General features: G+C 39.3%; 1 protein-coding gene, 1 long non-coding RNA gene and 1 pseudogene across 3 annotated transcripts in view; 2 read left to right on the top strand and 1 right to left on the bottom strand.

The window, feature by feature from the left end:
* Positions 1–23151, top strand: part of LOC144663787 (uncharacterized) — a 95437-nt gene that overhangs the window by 50961 nt on the left and 21325 nt on the right. The window lies entirely within an intron of this gene.
* Positions 3895–23151, bottom strand: part of LOC144663702 (uncharacterized) — a 33040-nt gene continuing 13783 nt past the window's right edge. The window contains exons 1-4 of one of the 2 annotated variants that reach the window (XM_078524738.1): positions 11139–11183; positions 9890–10763; positions 8326–9447; positions 3895–4903 (exon numbers count right to left, since the gene is read on the bottom strand). In XM_078524738.1, the coding sequence (XP_078380864.1) occupies positions 4646–4903; positions 8326–9447; positions 9890–10723 (2214 nt within the window). In that variant the 5' untranslated portion in view covers positions 10724–10763; positions 11139–11183 and the 3' untranslated portion in view covers positions 3895–4645. Of the gene's footprint in view, positions 4904–8325; positions 9448–9889; positions 10764–11138; positions 11184–23151 lie in introns of those variants that run through there. The other variant, XM_078524739.1, reaches the window with a different exon arrangement.
* LOC144663263 (uncharacterized) lies at positions 5052–6315 on the top strand (annotated as a pseudogene).

The following is a 23151-nucleotide window of genomic DNA, read 5'->3' as shown; positions in this document are numbered from 1 at the left end:
AAGAAAACGTCAATCGTTGCTATGGTAACCTTTGTGACTTAATGACCAGTAAAAAATACAAATTTGGTCATATTTGATCATTATGATGTATTTTGGCAAGAATCGAACATTGGCTTCCTACATAATTTTCAATTTCAAAACAACCACCCTAGGGATAAAATAACTACATTGAGCGTTCTTAAAGAGGCACCGTGGCTATAACTAGCGTACTCACCAATGTCAAAATTTAAGTAATAACTTTTTTCGGATTTGCAGCGAAGGAAATGATCATCAGTCAGAAGAATTTGTATGTGGATATTGGAGCTTAAAGGGTTAATAAAAGAAAAACTACTCTTTTACTGTTGCTAAACAACAACAACAAAAAACACTTTATCGGCCTTGTTAGAATTTAAATCAGCTCTGAATTTTATTCGAAATATATAGTACAGAGGACCAACGTATCGCACGTTAGGGCTAATATAATTAAAAATACTACTCTTTCAACGAAATTGCTTATGCTGATGCTCTCTTGTTGATGTGAATTGTTCATAATCTTCAAGAGTGACAAATTTAAAACTAATTTAAACGACAGTACATCTTAACTGTTTTTTTATTCTAAAGTCGATCAATGTCAATTTCAATCGTCTGCACTGCTAACCACTCTTGTCCTTTTTTGGTCATTTTGTAAATTATTATTTAAGGTTTCCTTTCATTTTAAGGTAATTTTTACATACTATATGACTTTAATCCATTGCGACAAAGCAATTTGACGGTCTGGATGTATTGCCAAAGAAATCAAAGTAATGTGCTAATAAGCACAATCATTTACCAATGTTCTCGTTGCCATTTCTCGGCTCACTTTACCTACTAGTTTGTAATGAAAAGTGTTCGTCAAAAGCGTGAAGTACGGACTAACAAATGTGCTGCTTTGTGGCAACGGAAAGCGCTTAAGCTTTGATTTGCAATACATATAAAACAAACAATGCCACGTCAATCCGTGAACAACAATTGATGAATTTGCCGTTGAATTTTTTCTACTTTTTTAAAAATGAAAAGTTCGCAGGGCCGTAACTAGCAAGAGGCAAGACCAAACACTTGCCCTGTCCAGATTTAACCCAAAATCAGATGAGAAAATAATCCCCAATTAAAGCTCGTTGATTTTTCTGAAGAAATACCTCGTGAATTATACTAAACATAGTGCCTCAGAGCTTGAAGATTTCATTTTTTTTTTCCAGACCCCGCTAACGGCTCGTGCCTTCGACACTCATAACTTGTGCATCGTCTGCCCAGGTTCGTGCATTGCGCCTAGCTATGGCCATCAACAGACTGCGAAAGTTGAGATTTCTTATCCGCCATAGTACTATCTTTTAAACAGGCAAAGCAAGTTAGAGAGGCATTGTGAAAGATCGCTATACCATGAGCTGGATGCAGTTGTCAGTAAATTAAAATAAGATTGAATAAATGTGAAATGCCTTACCGAGTCAATTATATATGTGATGTTCTAATCCTTCTACAAGGTATGTGATCTCTTAACCCCTCGTCAGTTACGAAACAAACACATCATTCAAATTTGTTTCGGTGCTTTATTTCAATTTGTTGAACGTCATCTATCAATGTCACGAACACATTATGATTGTTTAGTTAATTATAGGACTCTATGCAGAAAATTGAACAAAGTAAAAAATACAAAGAAGAAGCAATAACAAAGAAGATCTAGCTAGTTAATTAATATGAAATGCCTTACCAAGTCAAATCATATGTTTGATGTTCTAATACTGCCGCAGAGGTATTTGATCTCTTAAGTCCTCGCGAGATATAACGAAAAAAAATGCAACATTAAAATCTGTTTTGGTGCCTTTATTTCAATTTGTCGAACGCCATTTATCAATGCCACAAACGCTTTACGATTGTTTAGCTTATGGACTCAATGCAGAAAAAGAATAAATGAATAGATTAAAAGAAACCATATTTCTTTTTAAGTAAAATAAACCCAACAAAATAAGTTGGAATATCTTTATATAGGAGCACTTGAGTTAGGTGTAAAACTGTACGTTTGGACTGAATACTTTTTTCTTTAAGGACACTTGAGATTAGTGGTTATGGATTACTCAGAACTCTCAATACACCGTCTTATATAGGGGTTAAACTAACGGCTTCTATTGTGAGAAAAAAAAAATGTTGTTAAGCAACCCAAGACTTCAGCCAAGAATCTTAACAGGGAATTGAAAAGCCTCTTTTATCGTTTAAGGACTTTTGTTAAATGAACTTATTTCCGTTTTTATTATCCACTTGTTCTTTTATTAACACCCTTTGCGCTTGTGTTTGTGTGAGATGGTTTATTCTGAAATGCAATTTCCCATCCAACATTTAACACTCAAGAAGGGCACCGTGGTTATTCCGGGCACACTCGTCTATGTTTGCACATGTGTTTGCGTCGTACCTTTTTCGGCTTTCAGTTGGCGCAATGTCATGTGAAAAATTTAATTTGCTCGTGTAGACAAGATAAATTGGCCAACTTTCATGTGAGAGATCAATTTGCTGAGAAACTAGCGTGTTAGCTTTTGTTTGACAAATAAAAGATGTCGCGTACGAGAAAAATCTCCGTGAAGACGACTGACTCGTTACATAAAACACAGCAAATATTTCGACAGCATTGGTTCTCCCCAATTTCTTTCTCTTCCACTGAACACTGCATACACAGTTTTCCAACAACTATCCCGCCACCTACGCTTCTTTCTTCCGTATTTGTTGTTTATATAAGACCAGAAGCGCAACGATGGGTGCAGCTTCAACTTTTTGCGTGTTCGTAAGCGCCATTTTGTTGGGGGGGGAGGGGAGGGGGAGGGGGTGGATCAAGCAGCTCCGCCTTGTTTCTGCGTACGGTTTTGCTCTCTGACGTCATTGTTGGCGCGCTAAACTTTGAAATATTGACGAATATAACTATAGTGTCATCCATAATATAGTTGCATGTTCAAATGTATTTGTCACATAATTAAACTTTGTGTCAAAAAAATTGCTCGTGAATAAATGCAATGCTTAAGACGGCGTCAAAGTTCATCAAATTTTCAGTTTAGCACACGAAAGTAGGCTAATTTTTCTTACTTCTTTCGGCTATTTCATTGCAAAATTCCTTTTTCAACGAAAGCGCGAGGTAAAAGAGCCAAACAAAATCAATTTAAAACCATTTTGAAACGCAAAACTCTTCCCTACGTTGGGGTACAATCTGATTCGTGGCTGAACGTGGCATAACGTTTTAGGGCGCGTTCTTACCCACAATTCTGGAATAAGAATGGTTGGTACAGAATGCTAGGAATAATTCGGATTGCCTGCTTTAAAAAACGCCCACGAGTAAACATTGCGTAACAAATATGGCGGCCAGCGAAGAGGCTGCCATTGCAGCCATTATCGCAGCGATTTTTCTACTTAATAAAGAGGGGGAAGAGAGTATGGAGTCTGTAATGTATTTGTCGAATGTTCTGGTAATGCTATTTACAAAGGAGAGGAGACACATCCCTCGAATCGCGGGCTATGTCGTACGTCATCTTGGATTTCAATCGCAACATTCTGTTCATTCTGCCCCTGGGAGCAGAATGGATGGAATGCCGTTCTGTCCATTCCGGAATAGGAATGCAGAACAAAAAATGCGCGCATTTTACATTCTGCCATTCTCATTCCAGAATTGAGAATAAAAAAAAAAACGCGTTCTTAGTAAACTGAGTATGCGCAGTAGAAATGTCAGTCACGGAGTCAGTAGTAACGCAATGAAATATTCTTTACAGATTAATTTGCTTTCTGTGTTCGGTCTTCTAACACACTCGGAAGGAAATAGAGAACACTAGCATCGTCATTATCATTGTCATCATCATCATCGCTATACAAGCATACCACAATCAAATGAGACGAAAAGCACAGGTGTATTTTTCCATCGATGATTTATTTATTTATGCCCCAATATCCATCCTCGGTGAAAACTTAAAGCAAGCTGGTACATTTGTTTCTAAATATTTTCTCATGTTGACAACAAAATTCCCTTACTACCCAAACAGCTAATACAGCTAATAAAACAATTGTAATCCATCGTAGGCAAAAATATGGCGTCTGGTACTTTTACCCATGATTCAAAGCACACGAAAAAACAAATAAAGCTGATAAAAACGCACATATAAGTTCTTAACACTTCTCAAACTCATTAATAGTCCATAAAGTTAAAACAAAGAAAATCATAACTGTGGAAGAGATTCGGATGTCTAGTCTTAATTAGCATAGATTTTTACGTTTTATATCTCCGAAGTTTTTGTTTCGATTGAGAAGATATATCTAACATCGGAGACAGTGTTTCATCGGGTATCCAAACACCTCTTAGTTCGTCAAAATAGACCGCTGCGCGTCGTATATTCAACTCTCTTCTCGTTATTTGGATATCCCGATGAAATACCACTCGATATATTGATATATTACTTCAAAACTGGAATACACAATGCTGTTAGTTCAGGAACAGATTTCGGAAAAAATATGGCGTTCTATGTTTCTAATGGATGTGTACGGTTCGAAAGATATTGTGGCAAAATGTACAGCCGCTATCTTTTTTCCCACGGTGGTTAGTTATTGAGTCGAGGATATTTCATCTACTGCCAATCTTTTGCTTGTTTTCAGCATCGTCTTTTTCTCACTCTGTTTGGAATGACCACACGTCTCCTTTGTAAATGGTTTTCTCATCCATTTCAGCATCCACTCGCCAGTAGTAAGTAGAACCTGCACTGAGACTCTCGGAAAGATAATGCACGTTGCCATCAGAAGTGATCTTCGCCTGATATTCGGGCGAATTCGGTGTGGCGTCGGCAACCTTCGCCTTGTCTGTTCCAAAGTACACGTGATGAGTCGAGGCACCAAAGGCGTTTAACCACATAACAGCGTCTCTATCAGACTTAGAGAAAGAAAATCAAAAGTGGCTGGATGAGTGATTTGTAATTGTATCCATGTTGTGTTAGCGAAAATAAAGCCTGTCTATTCGCGACATTGGTAAGGTAAGCCGTTGAGTCTAAAAATGGGCTACAATTAAGATATGCCTAGGAATGGCCGCTAATGAGATGTTTACCAAAACACTCAAAATACTGTCAAACGTGAAGTATGAAAATAACCAATATCCAGCCATATATGAAGTACCTATCAAACGGCACCTGCGTTCAATCCTGGATCACAGGATCACAGTATTTTAATTGTATGTTTACTTTTTGGTTAAGCCTGGTTTTCACTAGCGACGCAAACACAACAGCGAGCGTAAGTGGTTCGTGTCAAGTTAAAACGAACGTTTCATAAGCTTAAGGACAAGCATAAGAACTCGAAGTTTACTAGTGACAAGGCTAAAATGTACAGACTCGGGAGAATCTGGAACGAATGCTTAATTGGGCAGACACGGCCAGGCGCCTTAAGCTTGGTTTTCACTAGCGCGCAAGCACAAGCGCAAGCACAAGCACAAGAATAACAGCTCTTATTATATGGCAAAGCCAGTCTTAGGTAAATCCGAGCGTTCTGATTGGTTCTTTCTTGGTCGGGATTTTGCCATACGGACCGTTTCCATGAAAACGTTCCAAGTCGTGTATTTTTTTTCGAAAGCCGGTACATTCAAAATTTGCAACTAAACCTGCGCAAAGAAAACGTGTTCATACTCTCATTCTTCGCAAAGAAACTTCCTAAAAGATCGATATTTTACAGAGTTTACATGAATATTCACCAAGCATATTTTTCCGTAGTATCCTAAAGATCGGGAAACTTCTATGTAGAAACCGAAACAGGCATCGCCGAAAGCCAGGAGGCCATAGACGATTTTATAAACAAACAGAAAAGTACAAACACAAATAAGAAGACGGCTACTAATATGAAAGCTCTTCTCCGCTACATGGAAGGTAATTGTATGACAAATGAAAGAATTGAAAGCCCACCTGCTTCCGAGCTTGATCAACTTTCCGTTCAAATGTTTCACGCAGCGATTTTTTTATAAACACGCGCAGCAAAAACTGAACAAGAGTTTGAGCCAGCAGCAATTTTCAGTTTTCAGCCAACAGCGATACCTGAGAAGAAATACCCGTTCAACATTCTCGACGACAATGAGTTTAAAAAATCGAGATTCAAGAGCACTAGCTGCGAAATGCCAGTCACTAGTTCACAAGTACGGCGAAGAAAACAAGCCGCAAGGCGCTCAGGCGATTGATGGAGACAACGAAGATGCTCTCTTTGAAGCGGGAGAAGTCGGCGACACTTCAAAGAACTGTCTGGTGGTTTTTGTCCTTACACTTCGGTTTACGAGCCAGAGACGAAAGCCGGTCCGTATTATATTAAGTTACGCTCGGAGACGTCCATCTTCAACAGCAGAATGATAGCTAAAAAATCTTGGTTTCGTTAGCTAATTGTCCAGTTTCTACATCAGAAAGTTCCCGATCTTTACGATAATAAAATCCATTTTATGGTGAATATTCGTCTTCTTCGTCACGATCGACAAATTTGTTTTCAAACTCGTGGTAGCTTGTTCTTTCTGAGTTGCTCGCGTCATCATAAGCACTTTACGGAGGAAGCCCTTTGAATGCAAGTGACCGGATGTGCTTTTTAACAGAAAAATAAACAAGCATGGCTCGAGTGTCATATAATAAACTACTTACTAACCTAGCTTACTCGAGTCGTACTGGGGAATATTGGCCCTCGGTCGTTTTTGTACGGACCTCGCTACGCTCGGTCCGTACTCCTACGACCTCGAGCCAATATTCCCCAGTACGGCCCTCGCGCTCGGTTAGTAAGAGGTTATTATTTCACCGTGAAAACGGCTTCGACTCAAGTAAAAGCACAAGTACATTACAGTTTTATGCTTGTGCTTGTGCTTGCCGCATGCACAAGAACAAGAATCAAAATTTGTCCTTTTTGCGTGATTGCGCTTATGCTTGCGCCTGTGCTTGCGTCGAAAGTAAAAACCAGGCTTTAAATTTCCCAGTTCTTATGTGGTGCTTTGTTTTCACGCGGCATAACGCAAACGCAAGCACAAGCACAAGCACAAGCACACACACAACAAAACAAAACTATACCCTTGTGCTTGTGCTTGTGCTTGTGCTTGCGCTTGTGCATATGCTTCCGTCAAGGCCGTTTTCATTGTGAAATAAGAGCTGTTGTGCCTGCGTCTGTGCTTGCGCTTGTTCTTGCGTCGCTTGAGAAAAAAAAAAACAGGATTTAAACGATAAGCTTGGTTTTCACTAGCGAAGCAAGCATAAGCGCAAGCTAAAGTTAAAGGATAACAGCTTTTCTTTCACCCATAAAAAGGGCTTCAACGTAAGCATTAGCACAAGCGCATTTCATGTTTATCCTTGTTTTTGTGCTTGCCGCAAGCACAAGCACAAGGATGATTTTTTTTTCTTTTCTCGTGCTTGCGCTTGAGCTTGCTGGTCGCAAGTGAAAACCAGGCTTAAGGCTGGAGATTAAAGGAGCGATAGTCTTTTATGGCAGACGCACAGCCAAATAATAAGTTAAAAAAGGATTTCTAAGAGTTATGAATAACATTTTATACGAATTGAGGTAAGCGTGAGAGAGGTCAAGCCGAAATTATTTTAGTTTCCCCACATTCAACCCGTACAAACTTCTATAGAGTTTTCCATTCGTAACGCGTGACTATACATTCGTGCATGCATGCCTGCCATTACTGATCTACTGTTCTTTTTTAATTCATCATCATCATCATCATCTCATTTATTTGCCACTTCAGAATTACAAATACAAATTAAAATAACTTAAAAAGATAGGGCGAGGAGACCTCCAAGAAACCACAAGGCTTATGGGGGAGGCCACCTCGGGTTAGCAATAAGTTTGTAATTTCGCTGTGAATGTGCAGCTAGGCCAATTTCAGACTCATTTTATTAGAAATTTAATCATTTTTTTCTTAAAAGAAGAGAAGCTACTCGAACCAGTGATCGATTCTGGTAGAGAATTCCAAATTTTAGGACCCTGGAAAAGTATTGTAAACTGCTTTAGATTTGTACGACAGTGATGTGGTCGATAACACTTGGCTATTCTTGGCTACTCACTTGGCTATTCTAATTATTGGTATATGCTGTAAAAAAACGGTAATAAGTTTGCCAAACAGGCAACTAATCAGGTCTTTCCCACTTAAGCGAAGCCGTAAAGCGAGAAATGGTTGGTCGCTCAAGTTAAAACATTTTGTTTGTCAACTGTCTAGCTGAGACTCCAAGGGAGTGTTTCAAAGAAGCTTTATAGCATGATATGCAGACATACGCTTTGACGGTTTTTTTGCCTTGCGTGTATATAGTTATTCTTACTTTGTGCCACCTTTCCCGAAAATAAAACTCTTACCTTTACGGTTGTACCACCATCAGGGGGGACAGGAGTGCTGGCTTTGTAAAGTTGCCTTCCAGGAATCCAATAATGTTTACTGCCTGGGTTGTAACGGTACGGTCCAACATTATCCTTGTTGTATCTGGAGTCTTTACGGGGCCGAAAGTCCAAATTGTTCGCGTCAACAACTTCTTGCCTCACGTCGCCCACCAGGTTAAACTCCACGAGTTTACCCGCCAGCGGGTACGTACCACGTGGCTTCTTTCTCTTGCCGCCGTTCGCTACGTCAGCCGCGTTACGCAGTACTACCGTGTTTTTGTTTATTTCAACCGGGTTGGAACGAACGAACTTCAAAACACACAAAGAACAGCCAGCGCCCTGCTTGTCGCCACTTTTGTCATTTCTTTTATCGAATGCGAGATTGTTAAGCACTGTGTGGGACTCTCCTTTGATCATGATTCCACCACATTTCCACACCACGTTCTCTTTCATGGTACCGTTGCGTCCAACTCGTGGAGGCTGCCCGTCAAAACGGAGGCCATACTTTGGACTTGAGTGAACCCAGTTGTTTTGGGAGAGAGCGTTCGTCTGCGCACCGATTTGGAACTGTACTCCCGCGCCGTCGTGCTGTAAAACTCCCCAGCATTGATGATGAATGTGGTTTAGCTTCACCAGAGGATTGCGGCCTGAAGGGCGAAAGCCAGCACTAGCGCCATTAAAGCGCAGAGTGTTTCTAATAAACTTATCGTTTATGCCGTTGGACACCACAGTTCCTAATCCGCCACTCTTTGATCTCGTGTTGGTAACAGACCAATCATTGTACTCAAACAGATTGTTCTGTAGCAGCGCTCCGTTACCGCTGTACTGAAGGGCGAGGCCGTCGGTTCCATAGAATGTGCTGTTTATTAACTGAAAGCTGTGCCCGCGACTTGGATCGATTACTGTCCAACGTGGAGGAGAGGTGTCACCAAGCATGCGTTTGGAATAAGAGGGAAAGTTAAAATTGATTGAGTTAAAAAACAGACCATTTATAACATCCCGTCTGTGTGTTGGTCGCGCCTTAATAGTGGTGCCAAAGAACTCCAACTGCTTGAAATGCAGATTCTGGCAGTTGGAAATGGTGAAAGCGTACGTCTGGACCTACGGAGAATGAAGTAAAAAAAGTTACCTACCAACACATCGTGAAAACAAGTCGTTTTGGTACATTGGCTTGCAATAGGCCTCAGATACGTTATTTGCTCAAAAATTTACCAAAAACCTCGTTCACGCGAAGTTATTTTCAAGCTTCTGACATATTGATATTACCTTTTTTGTTATGTGGCTATTCATCTAAAATAACTGCTTTGTAAGTCGTTCATTACAATATTTACAATACCAGGTTTGGGGGACGAAATAAAACTATTTAAAAACTTTTTTTCTTAATTTTACACGTTGTGAGGTATATGTGAAGTTGGCGTTTCACTGAGTAAAATGTATAGCCTTTCCTACTAAGGTAGGTTAGGGTAGAGGCAAGCTTGAAACAAACAAGAAACAACTGAATTATCGGTTATGTACTCAAACATTTTGTAATTTATTCCTCTACCTTGCCGCGTATTCTGCCTTCAGGGCTTTTTCCATCCAGCGTCTTTATGAAAACAGTTTTTGTGCTCTTGTCGTAGAACCATTCACCAGCATTGTCGAGGAACTCCAGTTTGTCTTCTAGAAAGTACTGATTATGGCCCGCCTTGAATTTGATTTCGCCAAATGTGTCAGGGTAAATGAAGAAGTTCTTCCCGGGTGCGTGATCTTTCACGATGGCAGTAAAAGTATTGAAGCTACCGATATTTAGAATAGCCATCGCCCCTGTCGCATTTAAACCACTTCCAGCTAAGTTCTTTGCGCCACTATCTACCATCTTTCCACGGGTGGAGCTTTTGGCAGACTTTGCCCAGTATTTGTTCGAGAACACAGTCTTGTCTGACCACAGAGCGTTTGGCCAACGAGCGTTGGTCATCATTTCACCGTCGACAAAAAGCTGCCAAATATCCTGGTCTATTTTAGCATAATAAGTGCCATCTTTTCTGCGTTTCCAGATAGATTTTCCTTTCGGTTTAAGCGGTATTGTTCCATCGATAATGGGGATTTCGTCTTGATAGCCGCGAATGATGATAGGTTGGGACGGAGTACCTCGTTTACCAGAAATCTGGAATTCCGATTGATGGTAGCGTCCTTTGCGAATGTGGCATTCATCACCAGGGTTTGTCAGTGCGTCTATGCAAGTCTTGATGGTTGTAAATGCAAGGCCAACGCTTTCTCCATTATTAGAGTCATCGCCGTTTTCGCTGTCCACATAGTAAACGGTGCCACTTACGTAAAATGGTACAACCATAAGGAAGGCAGTTAGTAAAATAATTCCCTTCATTTCGAGGAAATTCATGGAAGGCGACGGTCTGTAAATGTAAGGACGTATTCACAGCCTTTAAAACAACACAAAATTAACATCATTATGTTTTCAAGCTTCAGATTTTTTTTTCGATGGTTGCAACTTTCCTTTTCACTCGTTAATTTATTTGTGATTTATGACTATAAAATTACGCGAGGATATATTTGTAATATTTTGAGCATTTAACAAACTTTCCCGTGACTAATCTCTTCCAAGGTATGTTCGAGTTGATTTTAAATTTTAACAGTCGACAAGATACATCTCTAACAAATAAAGGACATTCTGTAATTAATTAAAGTAATTTCCACTCCTTGTTAGTCAAATTTACAGGCAGTTTTATGCGTACAAATCGCGAGAAGGAAAATTAAAACGGCTAAAGATCTTAAAGCTGTGAATATTAAGCACATACCCGTTCCTTTGATGAGACAATGTTCACAAACGTGTGCGTATGTAGTCCGCACACATAGATATTTTTTTTAACGTCAAAATGAAATGATAAATGGTCTCTGGCAGCCTTTTACCAATCAGAATGCATCGCTACTTTGTTTTCCAGCTGTACCAATATACTCGGTCTTTGTTACAATAGTTTTTCTCAAACCCAATTAAAAATGTATTGTATGTGAAAATGAAATATTTAACAAACAGATAGATACATGGCCTTTATCTAAATACAGTAAAATTGATGTGCTTGCAGCTTGTGCTGCCAACTATTGAAATAAAAATTCTGAAAGAAAGACTTTAGTGTTATTTGTACTTCAGCGAAATTCTGAACAAAGGAGGAGATTTTATTCTTTGCATAGAAGTGTCTTCATATTATAAGAAGGCCTGGTTTTTGTTTGTTGTTTTATCAGATGTTTAACTTCTTATACATTCGCTTTAAAAAAAAAATGGTTTCACGGTGAATGTAAAACAGAATAATGCAACAGAAAAAGCAATTATTCATTACATTCACTGGGGAGTTTTTTGGGGGGGGGGGAGAAAAAAAATGAAAAAAAATTGGGGGGGGGGGAAAAAAAAAAAAAAAAATGAAAAAAAAAAAAAAAAAAAAAAAAAAAAAAAAAAAAAAAAAAAAAAAAAAAAACCCCCCCCCCCCCCCCCCCCCCCAAGAAAATAATGGTCCGTCCCTTAGAGAAACTTACCATAAGGGCTATTAAGGTACCTGCGTTGCCAGTGAAAAAGAAACAAGAAATACAAAACAACCGCTAGCTGGTTGATACAAAAAAGTTTTCATCAAAGGCAGACGATCCTCTGTGTTTGATCCCATACATTCACTGCAATCTCAATTTGTAACAATTGACCTCGGTTTGAGTCAACTGATCGTGAGAAATGCTCCATAAAATACTGAATTTCGCATCTTTTGATCCCAAACTTTGATCTACTGCAAGCCAGATAAATAAAGTTCACTTACCTTTTATCTTTTGTGTTTTTATGGGGTTTCGAGACCGTTAATTCCTCGCTAGTCGTCACCCTCCGGCTAGAGAGGAATTAACGGCATCAAAACCCCATAAAATCACAAAAGATCACATGAACGATAAAAGGTAAGTGAACTTTATTTATCTAGCTTACGGTAAGTCAAAGTTTGAAATCAAAAGATGCAAAATTCAGTATTTTATGGAGCATTTTTCGCGATCAGTTGACTCAATCCTAGGTCAATCGTTACAAATTACAGTGAACGTATGAGATCAAATGGCGTACCGTGACGATTACGTCACGCTGCTTTAAACACAGAGGAATTTGTCTGCCTCTGCGCCCGTACCAACAGATTTACAAATCAAATTCTAATAATTTAGACAAGCTATTGCTAGCCTGTAAACGCTAAAGGTTGACAGGTTTGGTCCTTCGTGGAGAAGGCACTACACAAACATTAAAAAAATCCAAAAGGCCTTTCCGGTTTAACGACCATTTCGGCTTTAGATAGTACAAGCATAGAGTTCTCTTTGGAAACATGTAAAGCAAAATAAATGTGCGGGGATTGAAATAAGCGGATCACAGACAGTCACACGGTCTCTGACCGAAGAAAGATGCAACATTCAGGCCGACCCAAATCACGGCCAAACAACACGAGACCCAGACGCAGAAAAAAACCAACACTCGACAAACTGTTATATTCGTATTCCAAGTGAGCATAAATTTCTCTCGACGAGTTTTTGTCTCGTGTCGTATGACGTTGTCATGACGACACGAGATAATTGTACAGGGGGATATTTTCCCGCCATGTCAATATTTTTCCCGCCGTGTCAACATTTTTCCCGCCATGTCAACATTTGCTTTGTGAGGCCGCGGAATTTTCCCGCCATGTCAACATTTGCTTTGTGATCTGAGGCCGCCGGAATTTCGTAATCAAAGAACAGATAATGTTTCTTAACAAAGGTCGCAACTAACGCGCTGGTTTATCAAACTGTAGATTAGGAGTATTTATTGTAAAAGGCTTATTATGTAAAAATACAGGCACGCTTTACTGTTCTTAAAATTTTTTTTCGTTTATTGCTGTAGTTAGTTCACAGTCCTCTTCGGGTTTTCTGATCGGTGCACTCCCACGATAATATTAAGCGTTGACCTTTTCTGTTAATAAACGACACACAATGCAGGCAGAAGAGATGACGTTTTCTGAACTTGCAGCAAACGAGCAAATTATTAGTGGTCCAACAGGCAATATAAATGGAACAGAAATAAGGCCCCTTTTAGCTGGCGACATTGCCTATCCACTAACGAACTGGCTAGTGAAACTTTACCCGGACAGAGGACGCCTGACTCAGGAGCAGAGAAAGTTAAACCTAAAGTTCGGTGAGCTTCGATCTGTAGCATTTGGCATGTTGAAAGTACGCTGGAGAATTGCGTTGAAAAAGGTTGAACAAAAAACGAGCATCCTAAAATAGACTATGATTGCTACGTGAGTTTTGCAGTATTAAAAGGGGTGACAACGATAACAACGATTCAATAACAGAAGATAAACGATTAGATAAAGACAATTATTTTGATGCTAAATCTTAAAAATGTCAACTGTGGCGTTTGTTTGTTCCATTTGCCTGCTGCGTCATGGAACATTTCAGCCGATCGTTCAAATCTTGCGTTGTGCTGTTCCATACTTTTTTCCCACATTTCAATAAAAGAACTCTGCCAGTCTGGAGTCGTACTTTTCTGCCTTTCTTTTCTCAGGCGGTTCTGATTCATCGAGAGAAACATTTACACTTTCGATTTGCGAACCCTCGTTTACACTCGGCTCTGAGGTATAAAGGTAGAACTCGTTGCCATTTTAATAATCGGCCATAGGAATCGGCCATTTTAGAGGGATCGATGATGTGGCGGTGTCCCATCACCTCAACAAAGACGTCGAAATAGGGAAGCCTTCTTTAATTTTCTGAATTCCATCTTCTCCAGTCGAGCGAGATCGCTGCTTGAACTGCTTGAACTCGTACTCTAGATTCTTCACCTGCTGTAGCATTCTCTGGCTTTCTGGACAACTTTCTTTATACAAAGAATAGATATCGTTCCAGATTTTGATTTTTTTTCTCTTTGTGAAACTCCCCACAGCTTACTGAATTTGGGGGCCCACGCTTCAAGAAGTTCGTGCGTTTCTTTCTCAGTCCTATCAGCAGCCTTAACGCGAGGTTTTTTCGTTTTGTGTTTGCCGTAGCAAGTACTTCGACATCACTTGCAACTGAAGACTGAGGCGATGGCAGCGATGGCGTGCTTCTTGCCAGTAGAATTAGTGATTGCAAGCGAATTGGATCATGTGCAGGCTCTGGACCTGCTGGCAGGCTTCGCAGTTCAGCTGGATTATAAAATGTGGCGCTTTTCAATGGAAATGGCCAATATTGGCCGTCGTTCATTGGCTGATCTGAATTTGCTCCTCTTGCAAACCGTCGATTTAAGTTATCGCGAAAGGAACAAAATGCGTGATTTGTGATTGTGTGAATTTTCTTTTTACAAAAAGAAATGAGCGTGTCATACAAGTCTTGCGTGTTCTGATAACGCATTTGATTGACATTCCGCGATTTCCTGAAATTGTTTTGATAGCGCGTAAGATATATTCGCCGTGATTCACTGAGCCTGAGGCGAATAATTGTTTTGGAAGTGCACTTCGGTTCTTTTGAACACGATACGTTGCCACGGCTACAAAGTAGGCTACTTTTTAACTGTTTTCTAAAAGTTGAAATTAGACCTGTTCACATCTGAAGTAATTTTTACTAAGCTAGAGTATTAACCCAACTACTTTTAAGGAATTTTTTCAAAAAATTAACAAATAAAAGAGGCTGACAAATGCGGTGTTGAATGACTGTTCAACAAAAGTTGATATACGATACAAGGTCAAACGGTGTCTTGTCAGTTGTTTACATCGAATGTAAGAATTTCTGTCTACCTAATCATGATAGAACTCGTCAAATATAAGTTATCTCTTTCGTTTATACTTTGCATTAGTTCTTTCTAACTGCCAGAGAGTAGTTTGCTTTCATGTGCTTTGTGTTCTACGCGGCGATAACTTGATTTCTGTTCGAAAAGTAGCCGGGCAGTGGCTTTGCCATAAACATTGGGTAGCAGTGTAGCGTTTCAAGAAAAGAGTAGCTTAGTGTAGTGTGTCAAACCACAGGCAGACCACCCTATGTGTTCGTAGTTAATTATTGTTGTTGACATGAGACGAACAAAAGAAATTTTGAAATCTATAAGGGCTACTGAAATAAAGCTCTGGAAATTAAATATCTAAGCTACATTTCGCTCTAAATATCCAATGAAGTTGAATGAAACGTTTATCGACTCAATTGTTGCATTTCTTCGCCTGCGCGGGCCGTTTTAAGCGCCTTTTTAACTTATTTAGCCGGCCGAAGGTCGGTAATAGAGAAAGAGGAGACAAGGCTTGCAAGTCGGCGGCCGACAGCAGATGCGATTACGCATCGTCCTTTTACCGTGGTAAAAGGGCTCTTTACTTCGGGAAACTCACAAATCGTGTGTGACCGACATTTCCCAAGGTAAATTTACCGCGGTGTTTTTCCCTGGATACATAAAAAAGAACAAAAGAATTGCCCATGAAAGTTACCATGGATACTATCCATGAAGTTACCGAGGTAAAGAGGTAGGTTTTTCAAGTACCCCAAGATAAAATTACCGAATGCGAGGCAAACTCAAAGATAAGCAAATAAAATAAACAGAGAAATTTATAATTAAATATATGATGGCGCGAGGTTAAGATTTCCGGAGGTCAACTAAAAAAAATTGATTGATAAACTCTTATCAGTGGAGTGCCCGGAAACATGCACGCTAACTTTCATTTTTCGGTATTCACGCTTATTATTACCATTTAGGACTGTAGAACATTTTAAATTCTCACCAATCAAACAAACTAAATGTAAAACCAATGGAATGAATTTAAGTTTGGTGACAAACTAATGAACAGGATCGGAGATGACATTTCTTTTACATATTATCTCCCGAAATTATCGGAAAGGTATGGCCATAATGGAAAACCTTCAATTCTTGATCTTCATTGCCTTGCTGTGTGTTCAGATTACATGCCCAAGATAATAAAATAATTGAAGAATTTTCTTTCGCCAGCTTTTCTTTTTTTTCAGTAAAGCGTTGCGTGAGACGGCTAAATGAAGGTCCCGCTCCTTGTATTCTTGGGTTTTTAAGAGGTGACTACCAACAGCCGGCTCTCTGTACTGAGACCCTCCCATCCTTTCGTACAGAAAAGGGAAGTCGCTAAAGGATATACTCGAGTACTCGTTAGAGCAAAACTTTGAAAGTCTACAATACAAATCTCGACCAATGGGCGTCGTGTTTGGCCTGTCTCTGTTAATTGCCCTCATACGCTCAAATGACTACGGTTACACCCTGCTTTAGAGCTGGAGGTCCAGTATTGCACAGCTTCCAAAAATACCAAATAAACCAGAGACAACTGTTTGCCTGTATCCAATGTTATTTTATTATCTTGGGCATGTAATCTGAACACACAGCAAGGCAATGAAGATCAAGAATTGAAGATTTTCCATTATAGCCATACCTTTCCGATAATTTCGGGAGATAATATGTAAAAGAAATGCCATCTCCTGTTCATTAGTTTGCCACCAAACGTAAATACATTCCGTTGGTTTTACATTTAGTTTGTTTGATTGGTGAGAATTTAAAATGTTCTACAGTCCTAAATGGTAATAATAAGCGTGAATACCGAAAAATGAAAGTTAGCGTGCATGTTTCCGGGCACTCCACTGATAAGAGTTTATCAATCAATTCTTTTATACCCATACCGTAAAATTCCGGTTATAAGCCCCCCCCCCGCTTATAAGCCCCCCCCGGTTATAGGCTCATCTACCTGGAAACCAAAACAATACATCCGATTATAAGCCCCCCCCCTCTACCGGATGACAGTACTGAACAGGGATAAATGTTGCTTTATTATGCGTTTTCAACTTAAAAACGCATTTCGATCAATACTCCTGAGGCTCGTTTCGAAACGTTTTTTTCATTCCGCTTATAAGCCCTCCCTGATATAAGCCCCTCCGCTTATAAGCCCACCCAAAAACCCTTACGAAGTTGTATAAGCCCAGGGCTTATAACCGGAATTCTACGGTACCACGTTTGCGTGACAGTACAGAGAGCGCTGTTGGTAGTCATCTCTTAAAAAGCCAAGAATACAAGGAGCGGGACGTCATTTCGCCCGGCGTGTCACGCAACGCTTTATTGAAAAAGAGAAAAACTGGCGAAAGAAAATTCTGTCTTCATTTCATTAGTTATTTCTATATTCTTATTTTTTAAATTTATTTTTATATTTTTTTTAAGTTACCCTCGACCCTCGACATGTTACCCTCGACTCTCGACATTTTACGCTCGACTCTCGACCCTCGACAATTAGCTACACTCCTTTGCGTGTTCAAGGCAGCAAAAACGTGGTCTTTCTTAAAATGTGGAAAGCTAAATTGCTTGCTGATTTATAAGTATAAGCTCTTTTTTGGAAATTTGGCGTTTTAATGAACACAACACAAGTCAAGGAAGATCTATAGTGCATTTTCTTACATGTATTTCGATTTATAAACGGAGTCTTTGCTTTCTAATTCTTCGGTGTCTGAAACACTGACATAACAAAGCAGTAGAGGACTGTTGAAACAGTATGAATAATAAATGCGAGATGATGCTAGCAAGCACCCTCGAATTATCCACTTTCGCATTTCGCGCCGAAAACAGTATGAAAGATTGACCTTGGTAAAGTGTTAAGTGTGTGACCGCAAACACCTCGGTAACGTATTCCCGCGTGAGTTTACCTTGTATTTACCTTGGGAATGTATGTGTAAGACGTTCGTTACAAACATACCGGCATTTCTATTTTCAGCGTTTTCGTCACAAAAAACATGTATGAAATACAGTAGAACCCCTATTATGCGGCCATCCTCGGGGAAATGGCAACTGGCCGCTTAATAGGGGTTGGCCGCTTATTAGCATAAGACATTATAAAAAGGTTACGTTTCTTCAATACAATCGCAGAACTTATATCTGGTCTTGAATGTGACTAATTAATATTCATGAAAAAATTGGGACCAGAGAAGGAAGTCTGGATAATCGAGAAATCCGGATAATCGAGGTCCGGATAATCGAGGTTCGACTGTAGCATGAAAAGGAATAACGGAATCACGTGAAGACGACAATAAACCTGTGTTCGAAGGATTTTATCAGCCTTCACTCTCATTTTTGTTGAAAACAAAACCAAACATCGTAAATTACATTTTTACTGGCCGCTAAATAGGGGCAAAAGCAATAAAAAAACGTTCATCGGGACGGCAAAAAAGGTGGCCGCGGCCGCTTAATAGGATTGGCCGCTTAAGAGGGGTTTTATTAACAGTATTTTACTGACAGTAGTTTCGGGACTTTAGTAACTGGCCGCTAAACAGGAGGTGGCCGCTTAATGGGTGGCCGCTTAATAGGGGTTCGACAGTACTCTATTTTCTAATATTGTTCTTTGATCGTTAAAAGCGGGCAATGAATCGCAAAAGAAATCGAAAACAGCGCAAAACGGTCGGCGCAAGGTGACATAGAGAGCAGAGGTGTAGTCTCCTAGTGAATGTTGTGTAACCCTCACTTCATGGTTGTTGTTAGTGGTCAATGGATGCTCACCAAACAGTTTCCGTCTTATTTCAAGTGCACCCTTCTTGGACTCGAGAGCAGAGTTGTAGTCTCCAACTGGATGTTGTGTAGCCCCCACTGAAAGATAACTGTCAGCAGTCTCTGAATGTTCTTCACCAAACAGTTTCCGTCTGATATGCTTCTTGGGCTCAAGAACGGAGATGTAGTCGCCTAGTGAATGTTGTGTAACCCCTGCCCCAAACAGCCTCAGTCTGATGTCGAGTACACGCTTCTCTGACTTAAAAGCTTCTGAGCAGTCCCCTCTCCTGTGTTGAATGGCGGCTTGATCTAAATAGATGTCTGGAAAAACCGAATAGCGAATAGTCGCGAATAGTACGAATACTCCCGAATAGTCGCGAATAGTATGTGATAAGTCGTGAATAATGGCCAATAGAAGCGAATAGTAGTTGCATATATAGTGACGAATAGTAACAAATAATGACAAATAGTTTCAAATACTAACGAAGAGTTGCGAATAGTGACGAATAGTCCTGAATAGCGACGAATACCATATTATATCAAAACAGTAAAAAATTTTAAATGTTTGAAACTGCAGCTATTTATCCTGGAAAATACATTTCCGTCTTGTTTTCGACTAGCACCCTTCATCTGATTATTGTTTTCTTCAATTTGTAAATCGGCCAAAACCTTTTTAGTACAGTCACCAAAGTTTCCGTTTGCCGAGACTCCTTGAACCAGATCTTTGTATATGTCTAGTAGTTTCTTAGTCTTTGACGACTGTGCCATAAAACACTGACAAAATCGCAAAATTTAATACACTTTTGCCTTAATTTTTTTTTGCAATCGCGAAAATTAATACTCGCGAAATTTAATTGAGTACGCGCGAAAATTAGCAAGAATAAGGTAATTTGGAATGCCCCTTTTTTATAATCCTCTGCACCCTTAGCGAATTGAAACTGTGAAGTTGCCTTTAAGACGAAACAAAACTACCTGGTAGAAAACTAGCCTTTGAGCCTGAGAACTTTACAAAAAAAAGAAACAAGACCTCAATACATCAAAAAGAATTATAAACGAACAATCACTTTATGAATTTATAGAACGAAAACAACCTTAGCACCAAAACGAGGCTATACCTCGTGGTTTAACATAGACTACGAGCAGTCCCTATTTTTTCGCAGAGTCCGTCGAGCTTGAAGGAATTTTTTTTTTTTCGAAGAGTTCGTCGAGCTTATAGCGAAAAAAAATTACGCGCGGGGGGAGGAGGCGGGGCGAGGCGAGAAGCGAAAGTTTAAATTGCAAATTACACATATTGAAAAGAGAGTGACACGAGACAGCCCAAAGGGCCTTTGATCTAGGCTCGATCATGGATAGTAAAAGGACTGGATAGGAAACTGGTGATCACGTGGGGTGTTACCGGTTCGCTGATTGGCTGACACTGTGTCCAAGATGGTCGCAACATAGTGGAAATTTGTGACGTGAAGGGATGGCGAAAGTATAGCGTAAGTATAGCAAAATATTAAGGATTCGTATGTGTTCATTTTGCTTGTTTTAGCGCTTTTTTTATTTGCAAGTTATAATTCTTTCTTTATCTTTTGTTTTACGGCGATTTCAAACCGGCCAAGCCACACGTGAATCTTCAAGGTAAGCACTTGATGTTGTTGTTTACTTTTATTGTGCCTTGTTTCTGAGAAAATCGCGTCACAGAATAAGATCTTTTGGGTTCAAAAAAGGAGGAAATGTTGTACATTTTGTGACGCATTTATCTGTATGTTTTTCAGGTAACTGCTAGTCAAATTCTAGATTACTTGAAAGAATTTGCGTGAAATTGTGGCTTGAGCTTAATTAAACGACCTGTAGCGGATGACACGCCTCATCCTGAACATTGTTTTTGAGACTTATTTTGATTCGTTTATGTTAGCCGCAAATATGTAGTTACAATAGGTTATTGATATTTCCATTAGCAATCATATAGTCCCGTTGAACCGCATGTTAGTTAGTTGGTTCTCGGTTAGGCAAGTGACAAGTCAAGAGTTAGTAGCTAGTATAACTTGCCTCTACCTTTGGAGTCGTTTTTGGTCAAGTACTGACAAGCGGGACTGTTATGTAAGTTGTTAACTTTCTTCTTTAAGCGTTTTAGATCTATCTCGTCAGTTTCACTAGTTTTTGCGTAGAAAATGTTTTTATATCGCCTTTCATTTGTAAGCTCGCCATGTGACTCGAATTATTGTTTCGCCTTTGTCTATCCTAGTTCTTATAAGTATTTTCATTACATCGTTTTTGGAGCTTAGCGTGCTTTAGCCTTGATTGGCTCTTCTAGGTTTAAGAATATTTTTGTGTGCGTGATTTACGTTAGTTAGCCCTATCAGGCATTGGGACAGTGTGTCGAATTGTCTTGTCTTGTCCAAATTACAAGCTTTGTGATTCGCTTTAGATTTCCTTTTCATTGTTGTATTAGTTTTAGAGTTGTATCTTTTTGTTTTTGCTTCATTTTGTTTGATTTTAGTTTCTGTCCAAATTTAGTACCCTTTTGTAATGGAATGATTGGAATGTTACATATTACCTTTGTATGCGCGAAATTAGCTTAGTTTTATTTGCTTGTATTTGTTTCAGTTTACGATATGACCTTGAATCTTTGGTCGAATAAATTGATGTGATTCGAGTGTTCTGTCCGTAAAGTATATCCCCTCTTGGTGTCGTATCCTTAGCAAGTTAGTTGTCGAAAGCTTTGGGTCCGATCGCTACACGACCTTTTATCGCGAATTAAGACAACACGATCAACTTTTTTCGTGATTAATTTGCATCGTGGCGTAGATGTGCGCTATGCGTGCACAGGTCAGGTAGTTCACAATTAGCGAGGCTAAATCAGAGAATATTTACTTAATATATTAGTAGAAAAATAATATTGAGCTTGTTTACATGATATATTTTGACAGTTGTTGCGTTGAAGTAATAAAAACACTGCCATTGATCAGTAAGACATGGGTAAAAGCAAGCTGGGCAGAGTTAGGAAGTATTCCAACCGAATAAATCTGCTTCTCATGATACTGCTACTGCCAGATCTACTGCCACTGCTATGTTTCTTTGTTGATTGTATAGTGAAGGACTGTTTTTTAGGTTTTAATATTCCAGATTTTAGTTTTACAGTGTAAGTAAAGGATGCAAATTACACCAGCAACAAACTATTTAATTTATTATCAATTTCATTTTTTTGTGTCTTATTATTATGCAGAATTGAATTGTGCAGTCTGTTTTGGTAATTATGTGGACTTAAGGACGTTCGCGCGAAAATTTTCTACTCATAGATTTCTTTAATTTTTTTGCTGCGGTCAGATGATGAGTTACTTGTGTCAGAAATGCAAAAAAATGTTGGGGTCACCGACTTCGTTTCATAGAAAAAGCGTGTGGAAAACTACCCTGATTTCGAAAAATTGGCGCACGTAATTCAGCATGGTTTGCAGGGTTTATAGTTAAAAATATCGAAGATGAGTGAACGGAGGATAACGATATTAGTCACATTTTGTAGAAATGCGTCTGTTGCGTAAATAATTCCTAGTTTTGCCATCTTTTTTGGAAAACTTAACCCTGGTAAAACACATTTGAAACTGTCGTGCGGCAAAAAGGAAAGCTCAAAAAGTGGAATTCAAACCGTCAGTTTGACAAAAAATCAAACTTCCACTCGATAGATTTTTTTTCATTATCTCGCAAAACGTAGATATTAATTAACAAAAGTGATCCGTTAAGAAAAATGTAGGGGTCACCGACCATTTAAGAGAGCAAATTGCAAGCGAAGCTAGCGGAACAGCAACTCACATTATATGTTCTTAGAAATTTTTCTCAGCCCGCGCGCTCAAAGTATGGCGTGGCATGGCGTTGCGACATGAATTACGTGAGCAGTAGGGATGCGCATGAACAATTAGCGCGAACGTCCTTAAAAGGTATTTTATTTCATTTTATTTATATTCTTCTTACAGTATCTGCAATTGATTTTAATGTTAGAGCTAGTTGTTAAGACTCTAGTTTACTACTGTGACTTGTTTTTTCTTAGGTTAGTTGTTGTGCAAGATTTTTATATAACTGTACCTAAGTATTTATTGTCCAACGCAGACCAAGAGACCAGCGGACCGATCGGCCAAACATGGGTCAAGCCCATGAGGGTTCAGACAGACGGGTGAAGTAACCAGACGCAGCGTTTGTCCAGTGAGATAATTTGAGGAGTTAGGCTTAATTAATTTAATTATTTAAATAGAGTTAAATGATTTCTTACTATATAATTGCATGGTTCGGAGGGTAAGTTTTTGCGAGGCTTTAAGCTAACTGAAACATCTGGATATTTCAATTAATATTAGGATTGAGGT

Source organism: Oculina patagonica, chromosome 8 (genome assembly GCF_052425735.1).
Source record: "Oculina patagonica isolate OP01 chromosome 8, crgOcupat, whole genome shotgun sequence".
Lineage (NCBI taxonomy): Eukaryota > Metazoa > Cnidaria > Anthozoa > Scleractinia > Oculinidae > Oculina > Oculina patagonica.
This window is presented reverse-complemented; position numbering and strand designations above follow the sequence as displayed.